At 40.9% G+C, this 23104-nt stretch overlaps 1 protein-coding gene across 4 annotated transcripts in view; it reads left to right on the top strand.

Moving 5' to 3' along the window:
* The window catches only part of DMD (dystrophin), a 2430848-nt gene extending 2413391 nt beyond the window's left edge, over nt 1-17457 (top strand). For 3 of the 4 annotated variants that reach the window (XM_045298663.1, XM_045298661.1, XM_045298660.1), the window contains 2 exons: nt 1376-1468; nt 14872-17457. In XM_045298663.1, the coding sequence (XP_045154598.1) occupies nt 1376-1468; nt 14872-14969 (191 nt within the window). In that variant the 3' untranslated portion in view covers nt 14970-17457. Of the gene's footprint in view, nt 1-1375; nt 1469-10036; nt 10069-14871 lie in introns of all 4 variants that reach the window. The other variant, XM_045298662.1, reaches the window with a different exon arrangement.
* The last annotated feature ends 5647 nt before the right edge of the window (nt 17458-23104 follow it).

Here is a 23104-nt window from a genome sequence, read left to right as displayed (position 1 = left end):
TCCAGCCTATCTTATCTAGATAGATCTGCAGAGATAATATGCATATAAAATTGCAGATGGCCTCGACAGCACCAAACAAAGTGACACATAAAAACAAGGCGACGACGGCAGCAACAACAACAAACTCACAAATAAATAAGCCAATGACATACAAAATCTAAAAGAAGAAAAAAAGGGGAAAGAAAGAAAGAAAGAAAAGCCTGTCAATAGTTCAAGGTCTGTTTGTTGACCTTTAGGAGTGTTTTCCAGATGAGTCTGATGGAGTGCCACGCCCTGGCCCCAAAGTCTATTTTTGATACTCCCTCTGAACTTCCTTGCTCTGCTCCCCCTGCCGTTCTATTGCATGCCTTTAGTGTTTTGCCTCGGTGTGGTGGGGTCAGCTCAGTCACACATCCCACACTGTGTCTCCAGTGCTGTCCCATGTAGGGCTGTGCTTCAGTGCAGGATGTCGCATCTCACAGTGGGGCCGGCCATATGGTCCTCTGTGTGCTTTGGCTGCTCTGAGTGGGGCTATTGTCCTCTGAGCTTGGTGGGCCATGGTGTGCTCCACTCCCTTCCCCCCCACTTCATTTGCTTCCTCGTCCTTCTGGGTATGGTAGGTCGGTTCCTTTCCCTCACCAGACGGTCTATTTTCATTTTCTGAGGCACTCCCTGGAATAATGCATTTTTATTACAAAGAAAAAAGTTTCATATTAATGGGGATTTGCCAATTTCATCTTGTAACTTCTAAGTAAATATATAGTTTTATTCTCCAAGGATAATGACATAGATAAATTACTACATAGAATTCTTCTTCCCTTTAAGGAATTGATGTTCTCTAATTAATTACTCAGCTTGAGGGGTTTTATTTATTTGTTATTTAGGTTATTTATGAGCAAGTGAAAATGAATTTCTAATTGTAGTAAAAATGTGATCATGGACTTGTTTCTCTACTTTTTCCTTGTCTTTGTTATCTCGTGCTGCTATAACAGAAGTAAATCCCACGAGTGAGTCCAACACACGCACATTTATTCTGTCACAAGTTAGGAGACTAGAAGTTCGAAATCAGGGCACCAGCTCTGGGGGAAGACTTTCTGCTGGCTCTTGGGGAAGGTCCTTGGTTCCATGTGACTTGGCATCAAGCTCCCTCCACATGAGCTTCTTTCACTGATAATCTCTTTTATGTCTCAAAAGAGACTAACTTCAGACATGCCCTACACTAGCCATGCCTCATTAATTATAACAGTGACACCCACCCCCACCCGCATTCCCAACGGGGATTATAACCCCTGACATAGAGGTGAGAATTTACAACACCTATTTTTGGGGGGAGGGGCACAATCCAATCCCTAATATTCCTTCATTGTAATTAGCCATTCTTTGTTTTGTTCTTAAGGTGAGGAAGACCTTCTCAGTCCTCCTCAGGATACAAGCACAGGGCTAGAGGAAGTGATGGAGCAACTCAACAACTCCTTCCCCAGCTCCAGAGGTAAGCCCCAGTACCTAGAAGCAGCAGAGAATGATTGGAATTATGGCGAACGTTCACTTCCATGCCCACGTGATGTATTTCCTTTCCATGTTTAGACACGTGCTAACAGAAGGCCAATTGGGAATAATTTGTCAGCAGATGTTTTTAAACATGAATTTCTAGGTTGGAATATTTGGAGTTCTAGTACCGATATAATCAAGATGTTTCTAGAAATGAGAGAGCTACCTTGTTAAAGTGTTCATTAGGAAATGCCTTCCACCCAAGAGTGATTGTTACGGGTTGTTAACAGACGAGATTGATGCCGTGGTGCTGCCTTGACTGGGCCTGCACAGCCACTTAGGCAAGGTCTAGAGCAGGCCTACGGAGCAGGATTCTGACTTACGCTGATGCCCTTTATATTTAACATTTATACTTTAACAGATTTCAACGGAGATTTAGTGTAATTTTTATAGGATTAATTCTTATTGTGTCTTTTTCTTGTCCCCTTTCCCTTCCATACGTGGAACACAGATATAGCGAAGAAAGGAGTTAATATTCTTCTTCTGTCTGCCCATCCCTTTGACCTTGTGTGTTTTGCCCTTCCTTAACAGGCCACATTTTATCTCATAGAATTTCCCTACCAGTTAGTGTCCTTGTCACATGCCTTGCCTTACCCAAGGAGGTGGTATCTTGGTTTTGTGTGGGAAGGGGGCGGGGAGGAGAGGTACTGTTAGCTCACAGGGCTATTTCTTGGGCTTTATGACCCAGACATAAAACTAAGTCACTGATCTACCTCCTTTCAACAAATAAAAAGAATGGCAGCCTACCCTCTGTGGTCAAAAAGTGGAAAAGCCTCCAAGGGGGAGCACCCTCTATTGGTCAGCCTGGGAGAGCAGGCCCGCAGAACATCTGGGCTATTGGTTCCTCTCCACAAGGGCAATGAAAATGGGGTTTTGAGTTGGGTGTTTGCCCTCTCTTTTCATTCAGTGTCTGTGAACAACGCCATTCCTTACCTATTTGATGTAGGAGTGAACGTTGAGCAGTGCACATTAAAAGCAATAATGTTCTGGTAGAGCGTTGCTAAGGAACCAACAGGGGAAGCTAATTTTAAATGTCTGCACCAGCCATCTTTTCACTGCCTCTGATGTGTTGGTTTTCACAGATAAAAATCTTATCTGTCTTCCACCCACCCTAACACCACCCACCTCGAGCCCCATTCCAGTCCTGACTGTCTTAGGCATCTCTTCTCCCTAGACGCCATTATTCATAAAAAGTCATTGCCTGGCCTGGTCATGAATAAATAGGATCAGCTTTATCCTCATGACTTCACCCTGGCAGTTTGGACTAGAACCTACTGTGTGCTGGTGGATGTGCTGAGGATGCATAGAAGAAAAGACAAGTTCCTCGCCTTCAGGGCATTTCGAGTTGCAGGGTGCCAAAGAAGTTCGAATCACGGTACACTAATAACATGTCTGTCATGGAGAGTCTCACAGCAACCCTATAGGATAGAGGAGAACTGCCCCCTTAGGGCTTCTGAGACTAAAGCTTGATGGGATTAGAAAGCTTAATCTTTCACCAGTTGACCTGCTGGTAGTTTCAAACTACTGACCTTTGTGGTTAGCAACCCAACTTGTAGCTCACTGTGCTCTTGACTGGATGGCAGTGAGTTTGATTTGGTTTGGTGATGGCTATGGCTATGGAATGTGTGAATCCCGAGAACTTGCCTGTTCGCTAACAAGTCAGGGGTTAGATTCTGGCAGAAGTGTCTCCTTCAAGGTTATATTGCTACTGGAAGGAGAGCGAGAGGCAGGAAGTTTAGCTTCGTGGGTAATACACATTTCATCATTCCCAAGCTCCCCCGTGAAGATCAGGGACATGTGTGTTTTCCCAGAGCCTGGTGGCCTGGATCTCTACACTGCAGGGAGTTCGTGGCTACTTGGTTGATGTCCTTGTCACTTTTCCCACATCTAACTAACAAGAGTATATCAGGAAAGAGGCTGCAGTGGGGTGCCTTGCTCTCTGCTTTCCCCATAAACAGCATTGCCTCTTTAATAGGCCATTTTATACCTGGGTCTCTGCTACATGCTAGTTAGCATAATGGTGAAATCCCCTATACCCTATACCCTCGCCCTGCATCCCGTGTTAAAGCCCTTGGAGCTAAGCACCACATTAGTTTGGAAGACGCCACAAGGCAAAACTAGTAACCTATCTCCTATTTTAAGTGGTGTTTGCCACTGGTATTTACTTACTTGTACTTGTATGATGTTGATTTGCTTCTGAGGAATCTTGAGAAACTATTCATGAAGGCTGCCTGCAGAGTGTGTACTAAATTAGCGCTTATGGAAGCTTATTGTCCCCTAAGTGCTGATTTGTGTTTTCAAAAATGGGATAAGGAGGCCTTGTGTGATACCAGTTCCATTAACTAACGAAGTTCCTACTCACTCAATAGTTCCCCAGTGGCGTAAGAGAATTAATTCATACTCCTAAAAAATCAAACAAATATAAAATGTATAGTAAGAAAATAACTAAAGTGCTGGAAAACCTGGCATGTTTTTCTGTGATGCTACCACTTGACAGTTTTTTCCCTTTCTTTATTGTTTTGCTACTCCTCCTAAATTAGGCTTTATGCTAGGTCTTTCCCCCCAGAATTAAAATGCATTAAGAAACAATCTCATCCTCCTAAATAGAGGCTGCCTTCGCTATCTAACGGAAATGCCCTAAGTGAATGAATGGCTTAGACAAATGGAAATGTCTTCTCTCTTCAGCTCTATGGGGAAGAGCTTCTCTGTGTGTCAGTTGTGGGGAGGACCTTGTCTCCTTTCAATATCTGTGGAACTGGTGTTCCTTACAAGATCACCAGGAGTCTTGGCAGCAGTCTTCCCCTGGGTCTAGGAGACTAAGTGCAGGGACCTCTGGTCCAAAAGACACTCTGGTCTCAGCTCTCCTTTATTGGGCACACTTTTTTAGTGTGGGGACTGAGGTCTCTTTCTCTCTCTTTGTTCATTTTTCTCTCTTATATCTCATAGACAATAAAAGGTAATATAGCCCACACAAACTCTAAACCAAGCTCACTGTCATCAAGGGACCCAATAGCACAGGGTAGAACTACCCCATGCATTTCAGAGACTACCCTTTACAGGAGCAGAAAGCGCTGTCTACCTCCCATGAATCAGCTAGTGGTTTCAAGCTCCTGTGGCCTGAGTAAAGGTGTGGCACCACACCCCAATCTTTCCTAATTATCCTAACAAATGTAACCTTATCCTCATTAACATAATCTAATCCCACCTCATAAACACATTGAGGTCAGGATTTATAACAAATGGAAGATAATTACATCATATCACAAAATGTTGGCCAACCACGCAATACTGGGAATGATAGAATAGCCAAGTTGACACATTTTGAGGGGACACAATTTGATCCATAATGGATTAAATATCAGGGCACACTAAAAAGCTAGCTTTTCTATAACAACACTTTTTAGCATCCTCATTTATTTGCCAAAGAGGGGTAGAGTTTGGTGGGGACATCTTATCAGTTAAGATAATACCAAATAAAAGACCTTGAGATGTTAACATCTCAGGAAATGGAGTCTCCCAAGTGGAAGGGCCTTCAAAAGTCTTCTTGTTTAACTTCTAACTCCTTTATAAATTTGACATCCAGCACTGACTTTCAACTTTTTTTATCCATTCTCTGTAATAACAAAAACATTTTTCATTTCAAACTCTGATAAGGATATATAAGTTGTGTATATGCCATGTGGTAGGTATACCATATGTATGCGTTAGTTACATGTACATAAAAATATCATAGATTCATTTTGTAATATAACAATTTTCATACTACATCAAATATGTGCTATTTCACTATTCAATTTATTTTAAAATAAAATGCTGGTTGCAGCCCAATAAATTGGGTTTCTTTTCCAGCAGTTTGAAAAGATTGATCTAACCAATCTCAGTTGTTTTGGCGAACTGAAAATCTTTCTAAAAAACGAAATAAAAATGAAAACTTCTTGGGGGGGGGGGGGATTCCCTGAAAGTTTCTGCCAAAATTTCCCTAATATCTTTGAGGACTTTTAACTTTTAATCTCTGACTGCCACCCATGTTCCCATTGTTGTGCTACCAAATAAATTAAAGTTCACGATTGCTACAGCTGTTTTAGACAGCTGTTTGAGTAACTCAAAACAGATGTCAGGGCCAGAGGTCTAACATTTAGTGGAAATATGCTATTAAATACCACCTCCTGGTTTACTTAACCCTGCCAGATAATCACCCACACAGGAAAATACTGTTTTTTAATGGTAGTAATTTTAAAATAAATATAAAATATTTAGCCAGGCAATTTTTGTCCACTTTAAATGTATAACTTTTTTGTTACCCTTTACTACAATTTTGGCACAGAGCTAGACCGTAACTTAATAACGATAGCTTTCATTTTCACAAATAGTACTTGGATGCCCAGAGAAGTTGTGCTTATTCATTCATAGCCATTCAGAAGTGAAATTAGACTTCTGCTCTTATCTAAATGGCCTTACTAAATTGTTATCCAAATTAATAAAGTAGTTGAATGCTTCTCTGGTTAGTAAGAAACCATGGCCAACATGATCTTGCATAATAGCCAGTATGAGCTTTAGTATGTTCAAGGTGTGAATGCTTTGTGATTATATCTTTCATGATTAATCTTGTAGATATTGTTCACAACTGCTAGGGGGATTTCAGTGTGCCTGTGTATATTACACATAACAGTACGCAATTTTTGTCTAATCTGTATGATATCTATCTATAATCTCCCCTCTGTAAGTATATATACAAGTTGAATTCCACAGTAATCAAAAGTTATAATAAGCTGTCCTCTTTCTAAATCTTCACCATTAGTCTATTGAAACACTACATGGATGGAACAAACAATTAAAAAATCATTTAAAAATAAAGCCCTCTGAGGAATTTGTTCTCCGTTTGCTACTCATTTGGCAGTCTAAAAAAGGTATTTTACACATGTGTGTATTAACAAAACAATGCTTCCATGGTCAGTGGAATGCTATTGGGCTCTCTTACAATGAGGTGCCACTTTATATGGATTAATGAATGATAGATTCTAAGATAAGCTGTTATTACAGTGAGACAATCCAGAAAGCAGTTAGCAATGCAAATATGGGTGTTTCTGCTGCCTATATAAGCTCTTATCTGTTAACCTCTGCCATATTATTTTTGTCCTGAACAGCCATTCTCTCTCATATCATTCCCATCACCACAAAAGTCCACACACATTCTATAAAATATACCTAACTACCACCCCCACCCCCCAACAGTTTTGTAAAACACGCTGTCTTGTAAAATTCAATTCTTGCTCTTTGGGTCTTTCATGGGAGAGCAGCAGCATAAGGAACAAAGTCCGTCAGAGGGGAGCATCATTTGCCAACTTTGGAGTGCCATTCTCTCTCTCTTCCACCTGTTTCCACAAAAGATTTAAGCATTTATGCCTTTGTACCAAGAGCTAGATTTGGTCTATTTTTATAAACAAAGTTGTGTTGAAACACAACCACACACATTCATTTACATATGGTCTATGAGCGCTTTTGTACTACACGAGCAGTCATTACAGCAAAGGTGCTTAGTTGCTACAGAGACCACATGGCTGTAAAACCTGGAATACACTTATTACCTGTTGGGTGGCTAACCAAAAAGTCAGCATTTTGAGATCACCTGCCAGCCTCTCCTTGGGAGAAAGAGGAGGCTTTCTGCTCCTGTAAAGATTTACAACCTTGGAAACCCAAAAGGGCTGTTGTTGCTCTGTCACTACGAATCAGAATCATGTTTGCCTTTTTGACCTTTTAAGGAAAAAGTATACCTATTTCCAGCTTTGTACTAATATTTTGCTGTCCATTCTAGCCCATTACATGTGTACAGCCACAAGCTTTAACACTGGTGAACTTTGAGCTCCACCAAACTGTGCTTCAGAATTGAGTTCAACATGTATCGTATCCATGTTCACCAAAGATCTGGCATGCTATCATATTTAAAGTATAGTTACTTCAATCCCCTTCAATCCCCCTGTGATCTAACAGACAGCCTGAAAAGGAATTATTTCTTCCTTGCCTCTGATAGCCCGCTAAGATAACAGAAACTAAGAGCAGCCAAGTAAAACACAACTTTGAAACAAAGAATGAACAAGAACAATTTCAAGTTCATACTCCATGAAGAAACCAGACTTCTCCAGACTTGATCAAATGCTTTATTTAGCCTCCACACTCCTCCAGCACACTTCCCTTTTCTCTTGACTCATTTCCTGAAAACATACCACATTGCCAGATGGACACCCTAGGTGGAGGGCTAAGGAAACTCCTTTCCAACGAATATGTTTATGAAATACAACTTTTATCTAACCACTTATCTTTTATTTATTTATTTTTGGCCAAGACCTTAAAAGCAAACGAAAATATTTGCAACCAATTAGCCTCTGTTTTGATTCCATAGAACAATTCCCAGAACCACGGAAACCAGTATTTGCCGTCAACCTTTTCTTTTATTAGCAGAAGGAAAGGATCTTCCTTTTATGCTCTGTTAATGAGCACATTGGGATCCTCTTAATGCTGGAGGACTTTGGAAGAGGCTACCATTTACTGTGGCCCTGAGAGGACCCTTTTCCATACAGTGAGGTTTCCAAAGAAGGCCCAGAAACCAAGCACACATCATTTGCTGTGTATTCAGCAGTGACCAGTGAAGTGTGGGCTCTAGGGATGGCTTGGTGTAGAATTGATATAAATATGTAAATTGTATCATCCTAGGAACTATAATTATATTCTAAAATAAAATCTTCTTGCTTTTTAGCAAGATTGTCTTTCCTCAAGTCCAGAAGTTTTACAAATAGAATAGAGTGAACAAGCCAGAATGGCAGCAGCCCATCGCAACCAAGCTAAAGGGCAACTGGCCAACCCAAGTTGCTTTTCACACAGAAGGACTCTTGCCCATGACCTTATCAATTCAATTTAGTCAACATTTATGAAATACTCATAGAGTACAGGTAGATTCAAAGAGATCATGGACGGGCATGTGGGCCCAGTTCTCAAAAAACTGACATTCTGGGGATGAAGAGAATGAATAATATTAACGGTCAATATAACGGTTGATGATAGAGATGTAAAAATAAAATAAGCCCTTGCTTGAGGAGTCAAAAATTCAAAGAGTGATTAATTCATTAATTCATGTTGGAATTTCTTTGAGTTATCAAAGATGAAATGAAACTCACCTGTCATCATCTGGCATGGGCCTAGCACCCACTATTCTCTTTTGCTTGGTTTGAGAAGTGTCATTCACACTTGGTCCTTAAATGGGCCAGCTTGCAGCTTTTGTACTCCTGAGCCATCTCTGACTCACTTAGGAAAGAAAGCAAAGAAGGAAGATCATGCTGAGAAACCGTAAAATGTGTACTAAGAGTTTTTAGCCATAGGGTTGCGTCTTGCAAGGTATCTTTGGGAATACTGTCCGCATACTTTTTCACTAAAAACTAGTCATTCTCAAATTATTCCATAGAACGTGAATGATATCGGAGCCACTGAATATGTTGAGTCAGTGGAGATAGGAGGTACTAGACAGGATCTCATACAATTCTGCTTTTAACTGCTCTAAGTACTGGAATACTGTATAAGATTTTTTTAGGAACTGTTCCAGAAAGTTTGGAAAACTAGTATTTTTTCAGTTTGAAGACTTGGAGATAAAAGGATATGCTAGGTATGGTCAGAGGTTACAAATTTTCTGCCCAATTATGAACGTGATCATATAACACTTTCTCTTCAAAATCTGCTACTCAAAAATAAATAATTATATTTAGATTATGAAGGATTCGATAAATCCAACAAGTTACTGAGTCTTTAACCATTGACTTTCAAGCCTTTTGATGTCTACTGAATTATGAGGAAGAGGTGGAAAGCTTATTCTTGGATTTGACCCTATGGCTTGCCCATTGACTGGGCTAATGTCTTCTCCCTACCCTGTTTTTCCCATTTGTTTTCTCAAAAAGTCCTCCAAATAGTATCATAGGCCTGCTCAGCCTCTACCAGGCAGGCACATTCTCCCACAGGGTAGAATCCAGTCTCTGTGGGGTCCTGCCTGGCATTTGAGGTGCACACTTGGCACACAACGTCCACTGCTATTTATGCTTCAATGTGCTGATTGTCAAGTCCAGAGTGAAAGGATTCTGAGATTTGAGGATATTAAATTGGACAGTCTACAATCACCCTGGAAAACAATGCTCAATTTATCTGATTTATATTTTTGTTCCAGTTTTCATTCAGTTTAACGTGTGAACTCTATGGAATCTATAAGTGATGTCTCCTTCCTGGATCATGTTATCTGTTTACACTGATTTTAAGTGTTATGTAAAGTGACTGACTAGATGTGTCTTTGGGGGGTTGTTCCCCCACCGCCACCTTCTTTTGTTTTCCAGAAGGGAATAAATGAAATGTCATCTCAACATTTGTTTGGTAAAAACAGCAAATTTGGTATGAAACTGTATATTTATGCATGGTTTTTGTTTTGTTTTGTTTTCCTTTCTGATATCTCTGCCTCTCCCTCTCTCTATTATTGAAGGAAGAAATACCCCTGGAAAGCCAATGAGAGAGGTTAGTGAGATTCAGGCTCACAGCCATGGCTTCTGTCTGTCTCATTCTGCTTTCTATGTTTGGCGTTTGTATACGAACCGTGTGTGTGTGTGTGCACGCGCATGTGTGTATTACACTTTGTGTTGTCATGTAAGACTGGTAGCCACCTCTCCACTTGCAGCTCATGAAGAACATTCCTCAAATGTTCATCACCAGGATCACAGGACAAGGGTTGGGGAAGCTGGGGTCTCTTTTAAATGGCAATTCATTGTAGTCCCTAGGTTGGAATCCTGCAGCTCATCGCCTGTTGCCATTTGCAACATAGACCAGATCTTCAAAATAAGTTTAGCCTTGAACAGAATTGATGAGCCCAAAACTTCCTTCCTCTTCCTTCCACTTCTAGGACCCTAGCATTTTCTGCCAGTGCCCTTGGGTTTTTACTCTTCTGGGAGGACTTCGCTTCGTTTCATTTTGTGTTTTGTTTTCTTTTTTCCTGGTTTCCACATACTTTCCCATTTTAGCTTCTGTGTTTTGAGCACTTGCTGTGTGCCAGGCACTGTTCTAAGCACTTGCCATCTTTTTCACTGCATTCTCTTCATGACAAAGCTCTGAGGTAGGTACTCAGATTATTCCTGTTTTACCGAGATGGAAACTGAGTCAATGAGAGAGTAAGCAATGTGACCAAACCAGAATTTAGATACAATCAGTCTGGCTGTAGCCATATTCTTAACTCGTCAACAGCACTGCCACTTTGAGGAATGGCTTGTGAAAGGCATAGATCATTTTCCTATGTTTTGGAAGATACTCTTTTTTAAAAATGGGCATTTGGAGCCAGTTAGAACAATAACTAGTTCAGCATGAAAATTAGATATTGAAGTCCTGAGAGTTTTGGAAAAAAACCCACCTATTTGTGGGATACAGAAGGAGCCCCGATGATGGCTCCACAGTTAAGGAGTGACTGCCTAGAAACCCCTCTGAAGCAGTTCTTCCTTGTCCCGTGGATCATTGGAAGTGGGAAATCAGCTCAAAGACACCTAACAACCTCAGCCTGCAGTAAACAGGTGTGGAGGATGCAGCATCCTTACTGAATGAGGTTTGGGGTTTTACAGTGCAAGATGCTTTTGTACTCCTGTTTTACCAGGAATCTTGTCTGGACATGAAACGATCAATGGATGGCAAAATGGGACTGCCCAAGAAAAACAAAACGGCCCTTTCCAAGAGCGTAGTATGAAGGAGCAGAGAAGAAACGCTCTCTTATGGGATGGCAAGAGTATGCACTGGTCTGGGAGACAGGTTGGATGTGTGGAGAGTCTTAAGAGAAGATGTTGGTTCCTTATAAGGATGGACAAGGGTAGCCAGTGATTCATTTCAAAAACTAGCCATTCTGCCAGCATCATACCATCCTAGTCATGATGGACCTTGCAGTGCATCGACACCAGTGCTCTCTCCCAAGGCTTGGGGCTGAGAGCCCAGGCGGTGTGGTAGACTAGGACTAGGTGGAAAACGTTGCGAAGCATTGAATGCTCCTGGTGGTTTGCCTGTTCCATATATTTCTATGTGCGCCTTCTTTGTTTCATTCTTATGACAAGTGTCCCTGAAAATGTTATGTCTTGTCCTCAAAAAGAAGGCCAGTGATTTTGACCACTCTCTACACGGATTTCTCTCATGAATGAATTTTTGAAAACTTAAGTGCCTACAGGCATTTGGAGGTCTCACTCTCTTGGGTGTCTTAGAGCCAGAGAAGTTGCTAGGAACTCCGAGAACCCAAAGAATAAGGATTTTTAATGCTATGACAACACCCTAAGTGCACAGCAGACAAGGGTTTTTCTTATTGAAAGATTCAATTATAGAGAGGGGGGAAATGGAAGCACATTTCACTGCAGTATCTTGGCTTTGCTTTGGCCAATTGAATGTTACCCATTTATTTGAGAATTGTTTTTTTTTTTTCCTTTTTCTTAAATGAGAGTGCCAGATTGCTATTGAGGTCTTGGATCTTTGCCAGAGAGTCTCAATTCCAATCACTGTGGAAAATGACTCCCTCAGGCAGCAGTGGCGTGTGAGACTAAATGTGTTGCAGTTAGCACAAACTTGGAAAAACATACGACTGCCCTAATGTTCAACACATGGTGCCTTTGTGTTCGGCAATCCTTGCTTCAGAATGGATTAAATTAATACTTTCTATAGACATAGTTTTATGTCAACTTGTGCCTGCAATGGATTGCAGAAGCCTGAATGCTGGCCTCTTTACAGTGCCTCTTGCATTCATACTATGAGATTTGAAGTTTGACTTTAAAACAGTGTGTCAGTAAAATGAATAGCTTCACTAATACATTGCCCGACACACGTGGGAAATAGAACCACAGCACCAGTCTGTTTTCTGTGTCCATATTAACAGTATAGCTTTACTCCTCCCAGTGGCTCGAGGTCACGATACATTGGGGTAAGATTTTGTCAGAGGGAAGTTTTGTTTCTGGATCCAATGAGAACTTCTCTGGAGCACGGCACTAACATGTCATCTGGTAAAGTATGCATTTGTAAGTGGAGTAGTCAGATAGATCTGGTAACATAGCCCAAATGGTGATCTGTTGTTAACATTTAATTCTCACCAGGCTGAAGACTATTGAACGTTTCATGGGTGTGTGTGAAATATTAAGAATACTACTTGATAAATGTTTAAATAGCTGGCACCCCGAGAATGTTTCCCTCTTGAGAGAGTCAGAAAGTTTCCATTCAAGTAGTAAGCATCATTTCTGGGAATAGATACATCACTTGGCCCCATAATCTAGCCAAGCATTTACTTGTCCTTATTATCCTTTCAACAGTGGTTCACATTATCTAAGCACAGAGTCTTAAAAGACTTTTTCCCTAAAATTCATATTAATAAGCCCAGAAGAAAAAATGAATCCCTCCCCCTCCTATTTGTTTCTTTTTGTCTTATCATGCATTGTCTAGTTACCAGGTAGCCTATACCATAATCAGATATGGCTGATGAAAAAATCAGTTGAATTATACTCAAGTATCAGATTTTAAGGATCATGGATTTTGTTTTGCTAGTTTTGTTAATGGGCGTTCAAAGTATAAGTAATTAAAATACTGCAGTTAGACCATCCACTTTCAATGATGCATGAATGGTTATGCAGATTCCCCAAGGGAACTAGGCTATCAGAAATAGATACAGGGGAAGCGCCCCCAACCTGGGGCCTGGGGGCCATAATTAGATATGTTTGCTGTAAGTCTGCTGTAAGTCGTAAGGAGCTGCACAGGGCCCAGTGTATCTACCACTGATTTTCATGGTTTCAGAAAAGCCAAAGATGATTTCAGTACTTCACTCAAGGCCTCCAAGCCATTGACCTGCTTTATGAACCCTACTTATGCTTGGCTAAAAAAGTTTTCATTGTTGCAGCTCAAATCCAAAGTGATTTTTTAAAAAGTGAAAAGAAAAAAAAAGAACCCAAGCCGACATACTTAGTTCTCACTGAAACACCTTGCATTAATCAAGCTCAGGGAGATTTACACACTTGGTCAGCTTCATATAAATGGCTGAATGGCATTAAACTCTGAGTAGGTCTCAACTTGATCCGCTGCCATCACCACTTAAGTGCTTGCCCATGATTCCTCTTGAGATTTTTTTTATGATTGAGGAAAAAAAACATGTCTTTTGAAACCAATATTAGAATAAAATACCTGTCCTAGACTATATTTAATTTTTATTGAGATTTAACAAGTATTATGGAAATCTGTAAAGCTGATAAATGGCAAGGTAGTAACAGCCCAGTAAAGCATTTTTAGTAGCAAAGGCCATACTTTTATCATGGAGTGGTTTACTAATGTCCAAGAAGTTAAAATATGGGACACACGTAAAGGCAAGCCATAAAAGCAGGACGACTCCCATTCCGTTACCCTAGATCTCAATTGTGCTCCCAAGTACCCTGGGGACTTTGTGCTCCTCTTCTGCTCTCGTGCTGGGGGGTTAATGCTAAGGCATACCCCATTATTATGAAAAGATTAGCAGGGTAGTTAACCCTCATTTAGGAAGTCCAAGATAGATGCGCAGATTACCCAGAGCCATAGGGTACATGAGGGTCATCTTATAATTAGACTCTGGAGTCATTCGGACCCCCAAAATAATTTTTATTCCGAAGCTTTCGAATCCAAATGTTAATCAGGTACAAAAAGGTCACTTCAGGAGTTGATTTTATAACACAAGTGAAAGCAGAGAGCAAACAGTCACCTCCAGCACAGCCTCAGAAGTGAGCCAGCAGCTTGAAACAAAGAGCTCCTGAGCTGCAGCTGATGTGGGACGGAGGAGAATGCTAGGGATGTTGGTGCTAGGGGAGGTGGAGGTGCCAGGGAGGAGGAGTTGGTATCAGCGGCGGTGGTAGTGGTGGTAGTTATGGTGGTATTGATGTGATAGTGAAAAACTGTACGGCAGGTAGATGATAACTAACCACCCACAGCACGCTAGAAAAAAATGCACCGCATCATGAAGTATTCCTGTAATGACAGTAATCTTGTGCTTATCCGTGGAATTCTTTTGCTATATGATATGTACGTGGGGAAGAAGAATGTAACGTTTGACATTTTTCCATTCAAGCATCTCCGGTAGGGTGGTCCAATGTTAAGCTGATACTAACAATGCGTACTGGCTTCATTAACAAGGCTTTGCTTCTGGAAACGAGTGGAACTCCACCCTGTCGTGTACACCCTTGATGCAGCTTCTGTGTTGTCTTCACCTAGAAAAGAGAATGACTTCCCCAGTGGCCCAGGATCAGGAAGACCGTAGCGGCATCCTTTGTAAACTCTGTCTTTCTCTTTGTCTTCTAGGACACAATGTAGGCAGCCTGTTCCACCTGGCAGATGATTTGAGCAGAGCGATGGAGACCTTAGTTTCAGTCATGACAGATGAAGAAGGAGCGGAATAAACGTTTTACAACTCCTGATTCCCGCATGGTTTTTATAATATTCATACAACAAAAAAGAGGATTAGACAGTAAGAGTTTACAAGAAAAAAAATCTATATTTTTGTGAAGGGTAGTGGTACTATACTGTAGATTTCAGTAGTTTCTAAGTCTGTTATTGTTTTGTTAACAATGGCAGGTTTTACACGTCTATGCAATTGTACAAAAAAGTTATAAGAAAACTACATGTAAAATCTTGATAGCTAAATAACTTGCCATTTCTTTATATGGAACGCATTTTGGGTTGTTTAAAAATTTATAACAGTTACAAAGAAAGATTGTAAACTAAAGTGTGCTTTATAAAAAAAAGTTGTTTATAAAAACCCCTAAAAATGAACACACACACACACACAAACTTTGAGGCATTGCATTGTTTTGCATCTTTTAGTGTGATACCCATCTGAAATTCATGGGGTTTTTTTTCCCCTTTTTTTTTTGCATTGTTAAATATAGAACTTTCTCTCATGCCACCGAATGACAATTTCACCTTAAGTCTTTTTAGGGTTGTTGATGGAGTGGAGCTGGATGTGGGTTTTCATTTTCCGTGGCTATATGTCTATAAGTATATAAATACTATAGGTGTATAGATAACGAGATATAAATATTTACAAAGCTTTTAAATTTCCTGTTCAACTATTCCTGCCACTTTCTCATGGACAGAAATTGCCTCTCGTCGTGCAGGTTGACCTTCTTGGTCTACAATACATTTTCCCTGGAGCCTGAAGCCAGAGGAAATGACCGCACTCAAGACATTGTCTAGAGCCCCAGATGGTTCTCATTGTAACCTTTCCGCTGACAACTAGTGGGTTGACTTTTTGAGAAACAGGAACATGTGAATGGATAGATAGCACTTCTTATAGCAGCATAATCCAGTGATTGCTGTGTTCAGCTTCCTGCTCCTAAGAATGCCTCCATTTTAATGTCATGATGCTTTCTGTGGCAGTTCAAGTATCACAAGGCATGTTGAACCTCCGGGCAGTAGGAAAATGGTAGGACCAGTGAGCCATCGATGTCCAGCCAATACCTGCAAAGGAGCAGGCTGCTCTTGAGGTAGAGGATTAGATGAATGCTCATAACCGCACATTGAGATTTTTATGATTACCACTAAAGAATGCTGCCCTCGTCTCATGGTCAAATGGCAGCGTTTAGGGGTTTGGTTTGGTTTGGTGTTTTTTTTGGAGGGGGGTGTTATGTTCTTGTAAGGTTTTCCTGACTGCAGTGAGATTTTATATGCACAACACTTTATTTAGAATAACCCTTGGGGTAAGGTGTAAGACAGTAACCCTATCACATAGTGATACTGTTCGATATCAACCCAAAGTCCATGAACTGTGTTTGTCACCTTGGCATTTCTTTGCAAGTAATTCTACCCAGTTTTGTGAGAAGGCAAGCAGTTGATTTCAGGGTTCCATAAACTACTGCAAACCCTTTTTGGTGGATTGAGCAGGTTAAATATAGAAACAAACACATTGTTCTCAAAGGAAGGTGGGCAGGGAATCTATGAGGAAGAGCTTAGAACTGGTAGAAAAAAGCTTTACTCTCATGTCGTTTTATTAGTCTTCTGATTTTGTCATTCATTCACAAGAATCTCACCACGTGACCTCCCATTTTGCAAATCTGTTACCTCTTACATCAAGTGTAATTAACTTTTGGAGAATGGGTTTTATCCATTATTTTATTAATGATAATTAGCATCCAACACAGCTTCTCGTGCTATTTCTACCTCACTTTGGTTGGGGGTGTTCCTGATAATTGTGCACACCTGATTTCACACCACTTGCTCCACCGCTTGTCCACGTGTGAACACTTTTTTCTCCATTTCGTTTTCCTTTTCAATTTCCAAAAGAAAACCCAAAGCTCTAAGGTCACAAATTACATGATGGTTTGGTTAATGTAGTTGTAACGTTTTTTCCTTTACGTGATGCTGACTTTTTCTTTACCCTTTTTTCCTCTAACAGAGTGGTTCATATAGGGGTTGCTTTACATCCTACTATGAAGTTTAAGTTTCATTCTAAACTCAGAGTTAAGTAGTGTGCATAATTTTTTTTAATCTTTTTGGTTTTGTTTTAACTTTTAGACATTAGCTCTGGAGTGAGTCTGTCAAAATATTTGAATAAACACTGAGAGCTTTATTGTTGCATATTAAGTATAATTTGGTCATTATTTCATGTTCTTTATAACCACCAAGTATTAAACTGTAAATCATAATCAATGTAACTGAAGCATAAACATCACATGGCATGTATGTCATTGTTTTCAAGTACCGGGTTCTTACTTGAGTATCATAATATATTGTGTTTTAACACCAACACTGTAACATTTACTAATTATTTTTTTAAACTTCAGTTTTACTGCATTTTCACAACATATCAGACTTCACCAAATATATGCCTTACTATTGTATTATATTACTGCTTTACTGTGTATCTCAATAAAGCACGCAGTTATGTTACAAAAGTGTTGGCTGGATTGCAGTATTTCGTTTTCATCTTCAAGAGTAGTAGGTAGTCCATCCATGTGGTTCTGAAAGGTTAGCAGGAAAGAGCCTCCCTCCCACTCTCTTCCTTTCCATCCTCACTGCTCTATAAGTACATGTCATTATTAATTTCCTGGGCTCTTCCAATGTGCCCTCTTACATAAGCAATCGCAAACATATATACTTTCTTCCTTTAATTATGCAGAGATAATGGACTGTGAACTTTCAATATATAGAAAGTGTTCTCATTTTTCGCCATAACTGCATAAGAAAGGGTCGCGCGTGTGTGTGTGTGTGTGTGTGTGTGTGTGTGTGTAGGATATTTTATGTAAACAGTTCACTTTGGTGGGCTATCAAGATTATTCTTGGCCTTTTGCTTTTACGGGCAATATTGTGCGCTTCTCCTTTAATCATTTTACTGTGCACAAATGTGTTTGTGGGACACATTCCTAGAAGTGAGAGTACTTCTTCAAAGATTAGACACATTTGTACCTTGGTAGACTGCCTTATGCAGTAACAGTTATGGTATTTGTTTTGTGTGTGTGTGTGTTTGTTTCAGTAACTGTATACGGCCACTACTATAAGGATAAAAATCAAGAGAAAGATGTGCAAACCAAAGGGAACAGGCTGTGAAGGGTCCCAGGAGATGTGGGGCAAGCAGGGGCGGGAAGATGAAGCAGTGGACTAGAGGCGGACAAGTGTTCACTTGGGCAGAAGAGAGGATGGAGGGCCACATGAGGGAAGCAAGAAGTCAGGGGACGGGGAGATAGGTAGAAGACGGGGAGTATGGGGAGTGGTTTGAACTGTTTAATGCAGAGTTGATGGTCTGATACGTAACCTCCACCCCAACCCTAATTTACAATAAAATTTTCATTAAAGTACATGGATGAATCAGTTTGCAACGTACCCTCCTCTTAGGAAGTTCCTATCACTTCTATTGGTAATGATGCCCCACCTTAAGGGAAGTATAAACGGTAACAAGTCGTAGTTCTGTGAGGAACACAATCATCCTCACTACAAGGAAAGGAGATCCTTTCCTTACCTAACCTCCACCCCCTGCCCCCTACCTTGACTATGCTCTAGCTGCAAAGGAGGCTTGGAAAATGAGTAGCCATGGCAGTGTTTCTAGGAAGAAGCTGTATTTGCTACCATTGAGATTCATGGTGGGAAAGTCCCAAAAGAAATGAGAGGCTGGACTGTCAAGGAGAGACAGCAGTCCACTCGATACAGCCTGCCCTAGTGATTTGGGAAATAAGAGGAGCTAGTGGGGTTTAGGGAACATTGGTGGTGTAGTGGTTACACTTTGGCCTGTAAGGTCAGCAGCTCAAAGACACCAGCCACTCCACTGGAAACAGATGGAACATTCTACTCTGGTAAAGACTTACAATCTCAGAAACTCACCGGGGAAGTTCCACCCTGTCCTAAAGGGTCGCTATGAGTCGGCATCAACTCTGGCAGTTAGTGGGGTTTATTAAGTATGGGGTCAGTGGACTGGAGGGAGTGTCTCCCAATATGAATCATAACATTTTCAGGGGAGGGTGGTGATGCCTCCCTCGGTGCCTACATTGAAAAACTTCCTTGGAGCTCCACATATGACACTTTGAAACCCACATATAACAAGCTGAATGTTCATCCTATTTAAATAAAATGTTTCAAAGCATTTCTCTCTCTCACCATTTCCCATACCCGCCTTTGTTGAAATGCCCAGACTGGCAGAAATCTTAAACACCTCAGTGGGTCTACACAGCCATGCGGAGATGAATCTGAGAAGAAAATTTGACTTTCTATTCCACATATTGGCACAGGCTGGAGGAGAGGAAATCATTTGGGCTAAACATTTTAAACAGACCAAACAAGTGCAGATTGTAGAGCAGCAAGAGAAATATATGTGTTTTAGGGAAAAGCACCCAGACCAATGGATGTATTCTGTGGACTCACAACAGGGTTTCCCTGAATTTGTAATGCTCTAATGATGAAATCAATACAAAAGGCAATAGTTGGCACGCTCCCAAAGACTGCCTTCAAATTAAGTGTAGGAAGGATGGAAATCCAATTCTTTCTCACAGGAGTAAAGCCACTGGAGTAGGGACAATAAACACATTCTTCATGGCTCCATGGACTTCAGTGTGCTGTACTCTCATGGATGCATTTGACAACAAGGACAGCCATTTCAGAATAAACAAGACTATGAGTTTATTGAGTTTGGAAATATTTGTGTCTTACTTACAGAAAGAATTATGCACAGTAACTAAGGGGTGTGTGTGTTATGGTTATATATATATAGATTATTCGAGATAAAGTTGTAGGTATACTTTAGCTTTTTATTTGGAAACAATTCAAACTTAAGTTGCAAAATATCACCAAAAATCCCCTTATGCTCTTTACTTAGATTCAACCATCATTTACATTTTGCCCCATTTATTTTATTATTCTTTCTCCTTTCTCTCTAGGGAGCCCTGGGAGTGTAGTGGGTTATGGGTTGGGCTGCTATTCACAAGGTCGGCAGTTTGAAGCCACCAGCTGCTCTGCAGGAAAACTATGGGGCTTTCTGCTCCTGTAAAGAGTGAAGGCCTTGGAAACCTATAGTGGCAGTGTTACCCCATCCTGGGGGGTTGCTACGAGTTGACTCCATGACGGCGAGTTTGGGTTTTGATCCTGTTTGGTGGTGGTGGTGGTGGTGGTGGTGGTGGTGTTTGCCCCCAATCATTTTGAGAGTACACTGCAGACGTTATGCCCCTTTCCACGCACACGCTTCATTTGTATTCCTAAGAATTAGGGCATTCTCTTACATACCCAAACCAAAAAGAGACTAACTCTTTATGGGAGTAGAAAGCCCTGTCTTACTTAACCACACTATAATGATCAAAACAAAACCATTTGGCAATATACAAAACTTGTTTGATCCCTGGTCCATATTCAAATGTCGTCAACTGTTCCAATGATGTCTTTTATGATTCTGTTTTCTTGGTCCTGGGTCTTAGTCACAAGCCCATGGTATTCGGTTGGCATGTCCCTTTCATCCTCTTTGATCTGGAACAGCTTTTCTGACTTCCTTTCTCTTCCAAGACCTTGACATTTTTAAAGAGTGCCGTGTAGGGTGCGCGTCCATTTGAGTTGGTCTGATGCGCCCTCCTGATTAGATTCGGGTTCTGCATTTTTGGCAGGAATATTGCACAAACGATGGGGTGTCCACAACACATCATACAAACCTTGCTTGGTTTTCTCTGATGAGTTGTTTAAGGTGATTTCTGCCAGGTGTCCTCACGTGGTATACGTTTTCAAATGTGATATTTCTTAAACCGTTAAGTTCCACGTAGAAATCTCAGTTTTATATTTATAGATGTAGACAAGATGAACAGTCACTTTCTGCTGAGCAGACCGATCTGAGTGCAGCAGTCTGGATTCCCGTGTTCTGAGCTGAATTTATACACATACGTTCAAGACACTTTCTTTTCCAGCTTGTTAAATGCCTGATAAGGGAAGACTCTTCCTTTCAACCAACTACACTTCCCCAGTTCTTACCTCACACATATCTGAACAAATTAAACTTCTAAGTATAGTGTATCTCAGGGTCTTGGAAACATTGTGATGACATTGTAGACACTGAGTCCAGTTTGTTCTTACAGCCTTCCTTTAAAATTCACAGGTGTCCAATGACTTTTTAAATTGGAACCTAAGGCCAGTCTCCCTAATTTGTGAGTTGTGTCAAGTTCCCATCAATGTTATAAGCACTTTAAACAAACATATGGAGAATATTCTGAAATTGGGCATAAAGGTATTTTAAAATATGGGTTAGGATTACTTCACAGTGTCTGTTTTATTCCTACAATTCCAAGACTTCTCAGTGGAGTACTTCTAATGTTCTCAACTGCACAGCCCTAAGGGGAGCCGGTAACCTTTGGCCTCCTATGGTTAATTACCCGAGGGTGCCCTCTAAATAAACATCGATTTCTCCCTGTGCCATGACACGAAAACCGTTGGGACACACTGTACTGAGGGAAGACTTTATCTTCCCAAAATAATTGGGGCTTACTGGCTTGATAATTCCTACTCATACTAAAGTTAAACATCCTGGGCATATTGCCACGGGGTGGTGAAACCATGGAGACGCACTCTGCCGCTAACTGAAAGGTTGGCAGTTTGAACCCACCCAGCAGCTCCATGGAAGAAAAGACCTGGCAATCTTCTCCTATAAAGACTTCCAGCTTGGAAACCGAATGGGGCAATTATACTCAGTCCTCAAGGTCACTGTACACTGCGATCAACTCAAAGGCACACAGTAAGAAGCATGCTGACAATTTTTTTCCACCAGAAATTTGAGGCCAAGATGAGTAGCTCTTCTTATGCCTTAAGTGGGTCATTGTTGAACCCCTTTTTATAATAAATATGACAATGAGGGGGATACGCTGCAGATAGGATCAATTTAACACGAGTTTCTTGGTTCGGAGTACCTGGGTGACACATACGTTTACCATCACAAAATAGTTGGGTGCTTATGGACAATTCCATACTAAATGTAAACATCCTTAGCATGATGATAAGGAACCCTAGTGAAAGAATGGATGTGTCACCTTGGCAGTTCAGCACAAGGTTCAAGGTTTGAAAGGTCTGGCCATCTGCATAGCCTTGGCGACCTTATGGAGCGCAGCACCACACGGACATGGGTCTCTGTGAGTCAGAATCTCCCCCAATAACTGGTTTGTACTGGTGGTCTCTCAGTTTTACTCTTTATCTCTGTGGGCAGCTTGCTGCCACATTCCTGGTTTCTGCCTGATATCCAGAGATAATTATTAATAGCACCACCATTCACTCTTAATAGTGTACTGGTTAGTAGGGTAAATCATTGAGTCATCTTTTTACTTGGTTAAAAACCAGGTTTTAGCTAACCCCTTGCGACCACGTGTGTCACAACATAGCCATGGTTGGCATTTGAGTTGGGGCAATTCATTATGATGTGTGACTATCTTTCGTTTCATCATTTTCCAGTCATTGTTAACATAAACACCTCCAGAAAATCCCCAAGTGCCTCTTAGAGAAGCAAGTAGAAACTTACAAATCTAGTAGAGAATGACTGAATACAGCCCATGTTTTTAACATGTTGTGAGTTACCATCAACTAGGCACTGACTCATAATCATCCTGGGAGGATTCTGTTGTGTGTTGTCAAGTCTGTTTTCAACTTATAAAACTCAATGTGACAGAATAGAGCTGCCACACAGGGTTTGTTAGGCTGTAATCTTTATGGGAGCAGAGTTCCCAGTTTTACTCCTATGGAGCTTCTGGTAAGTTCTACCTGCCAATCTTTCAGCTAGCAGCCAGGCACGTAACTGTTTTGGCTACCTTCCATATCACAGAATGAAATGTTACCCAGTCCTACATCATTGTGTCTTACACCCGCCTCTCTAGAGAAGCAAAACCAGTGACACTTGTATGTGTGTGTATACAGAAAGTGGTTTATATTTAGAAATGGCTTACACAGTTGTAGAAGTGGATAAGTCCATTACAGTTCAAGCACATAACTCATTGTTAGCTAGATGCTTTTCCTGACCTGTGTAGTTGCAGGAACTGACATACAGGAAGCAGGAGGGCCCTAAGCTGGTGGATGCCCAGGTGAATGAATCCAA

Source organism: Echinops telfairi, unplaced genomic scaffold, assembly GCF_000313985.2.
Source record: "Echinops telfairi isolate 266 unplaced genomic scaffold, ASM31398v2 ScPeMD7_7436;HRSCAF=8474, whole genome shotgun sequence".
NCBI classification, from domain to species: Eukaryota; Metazoa; Chordata; class Mammalia; order Afrosoricida; family Tenrecidae; genus Echinops; species Echinops telfairi.
Note: the sequence above shows the minus strand (reverse complement) of the source record. Positions and strands in the feature narration are given on the sequence as shown.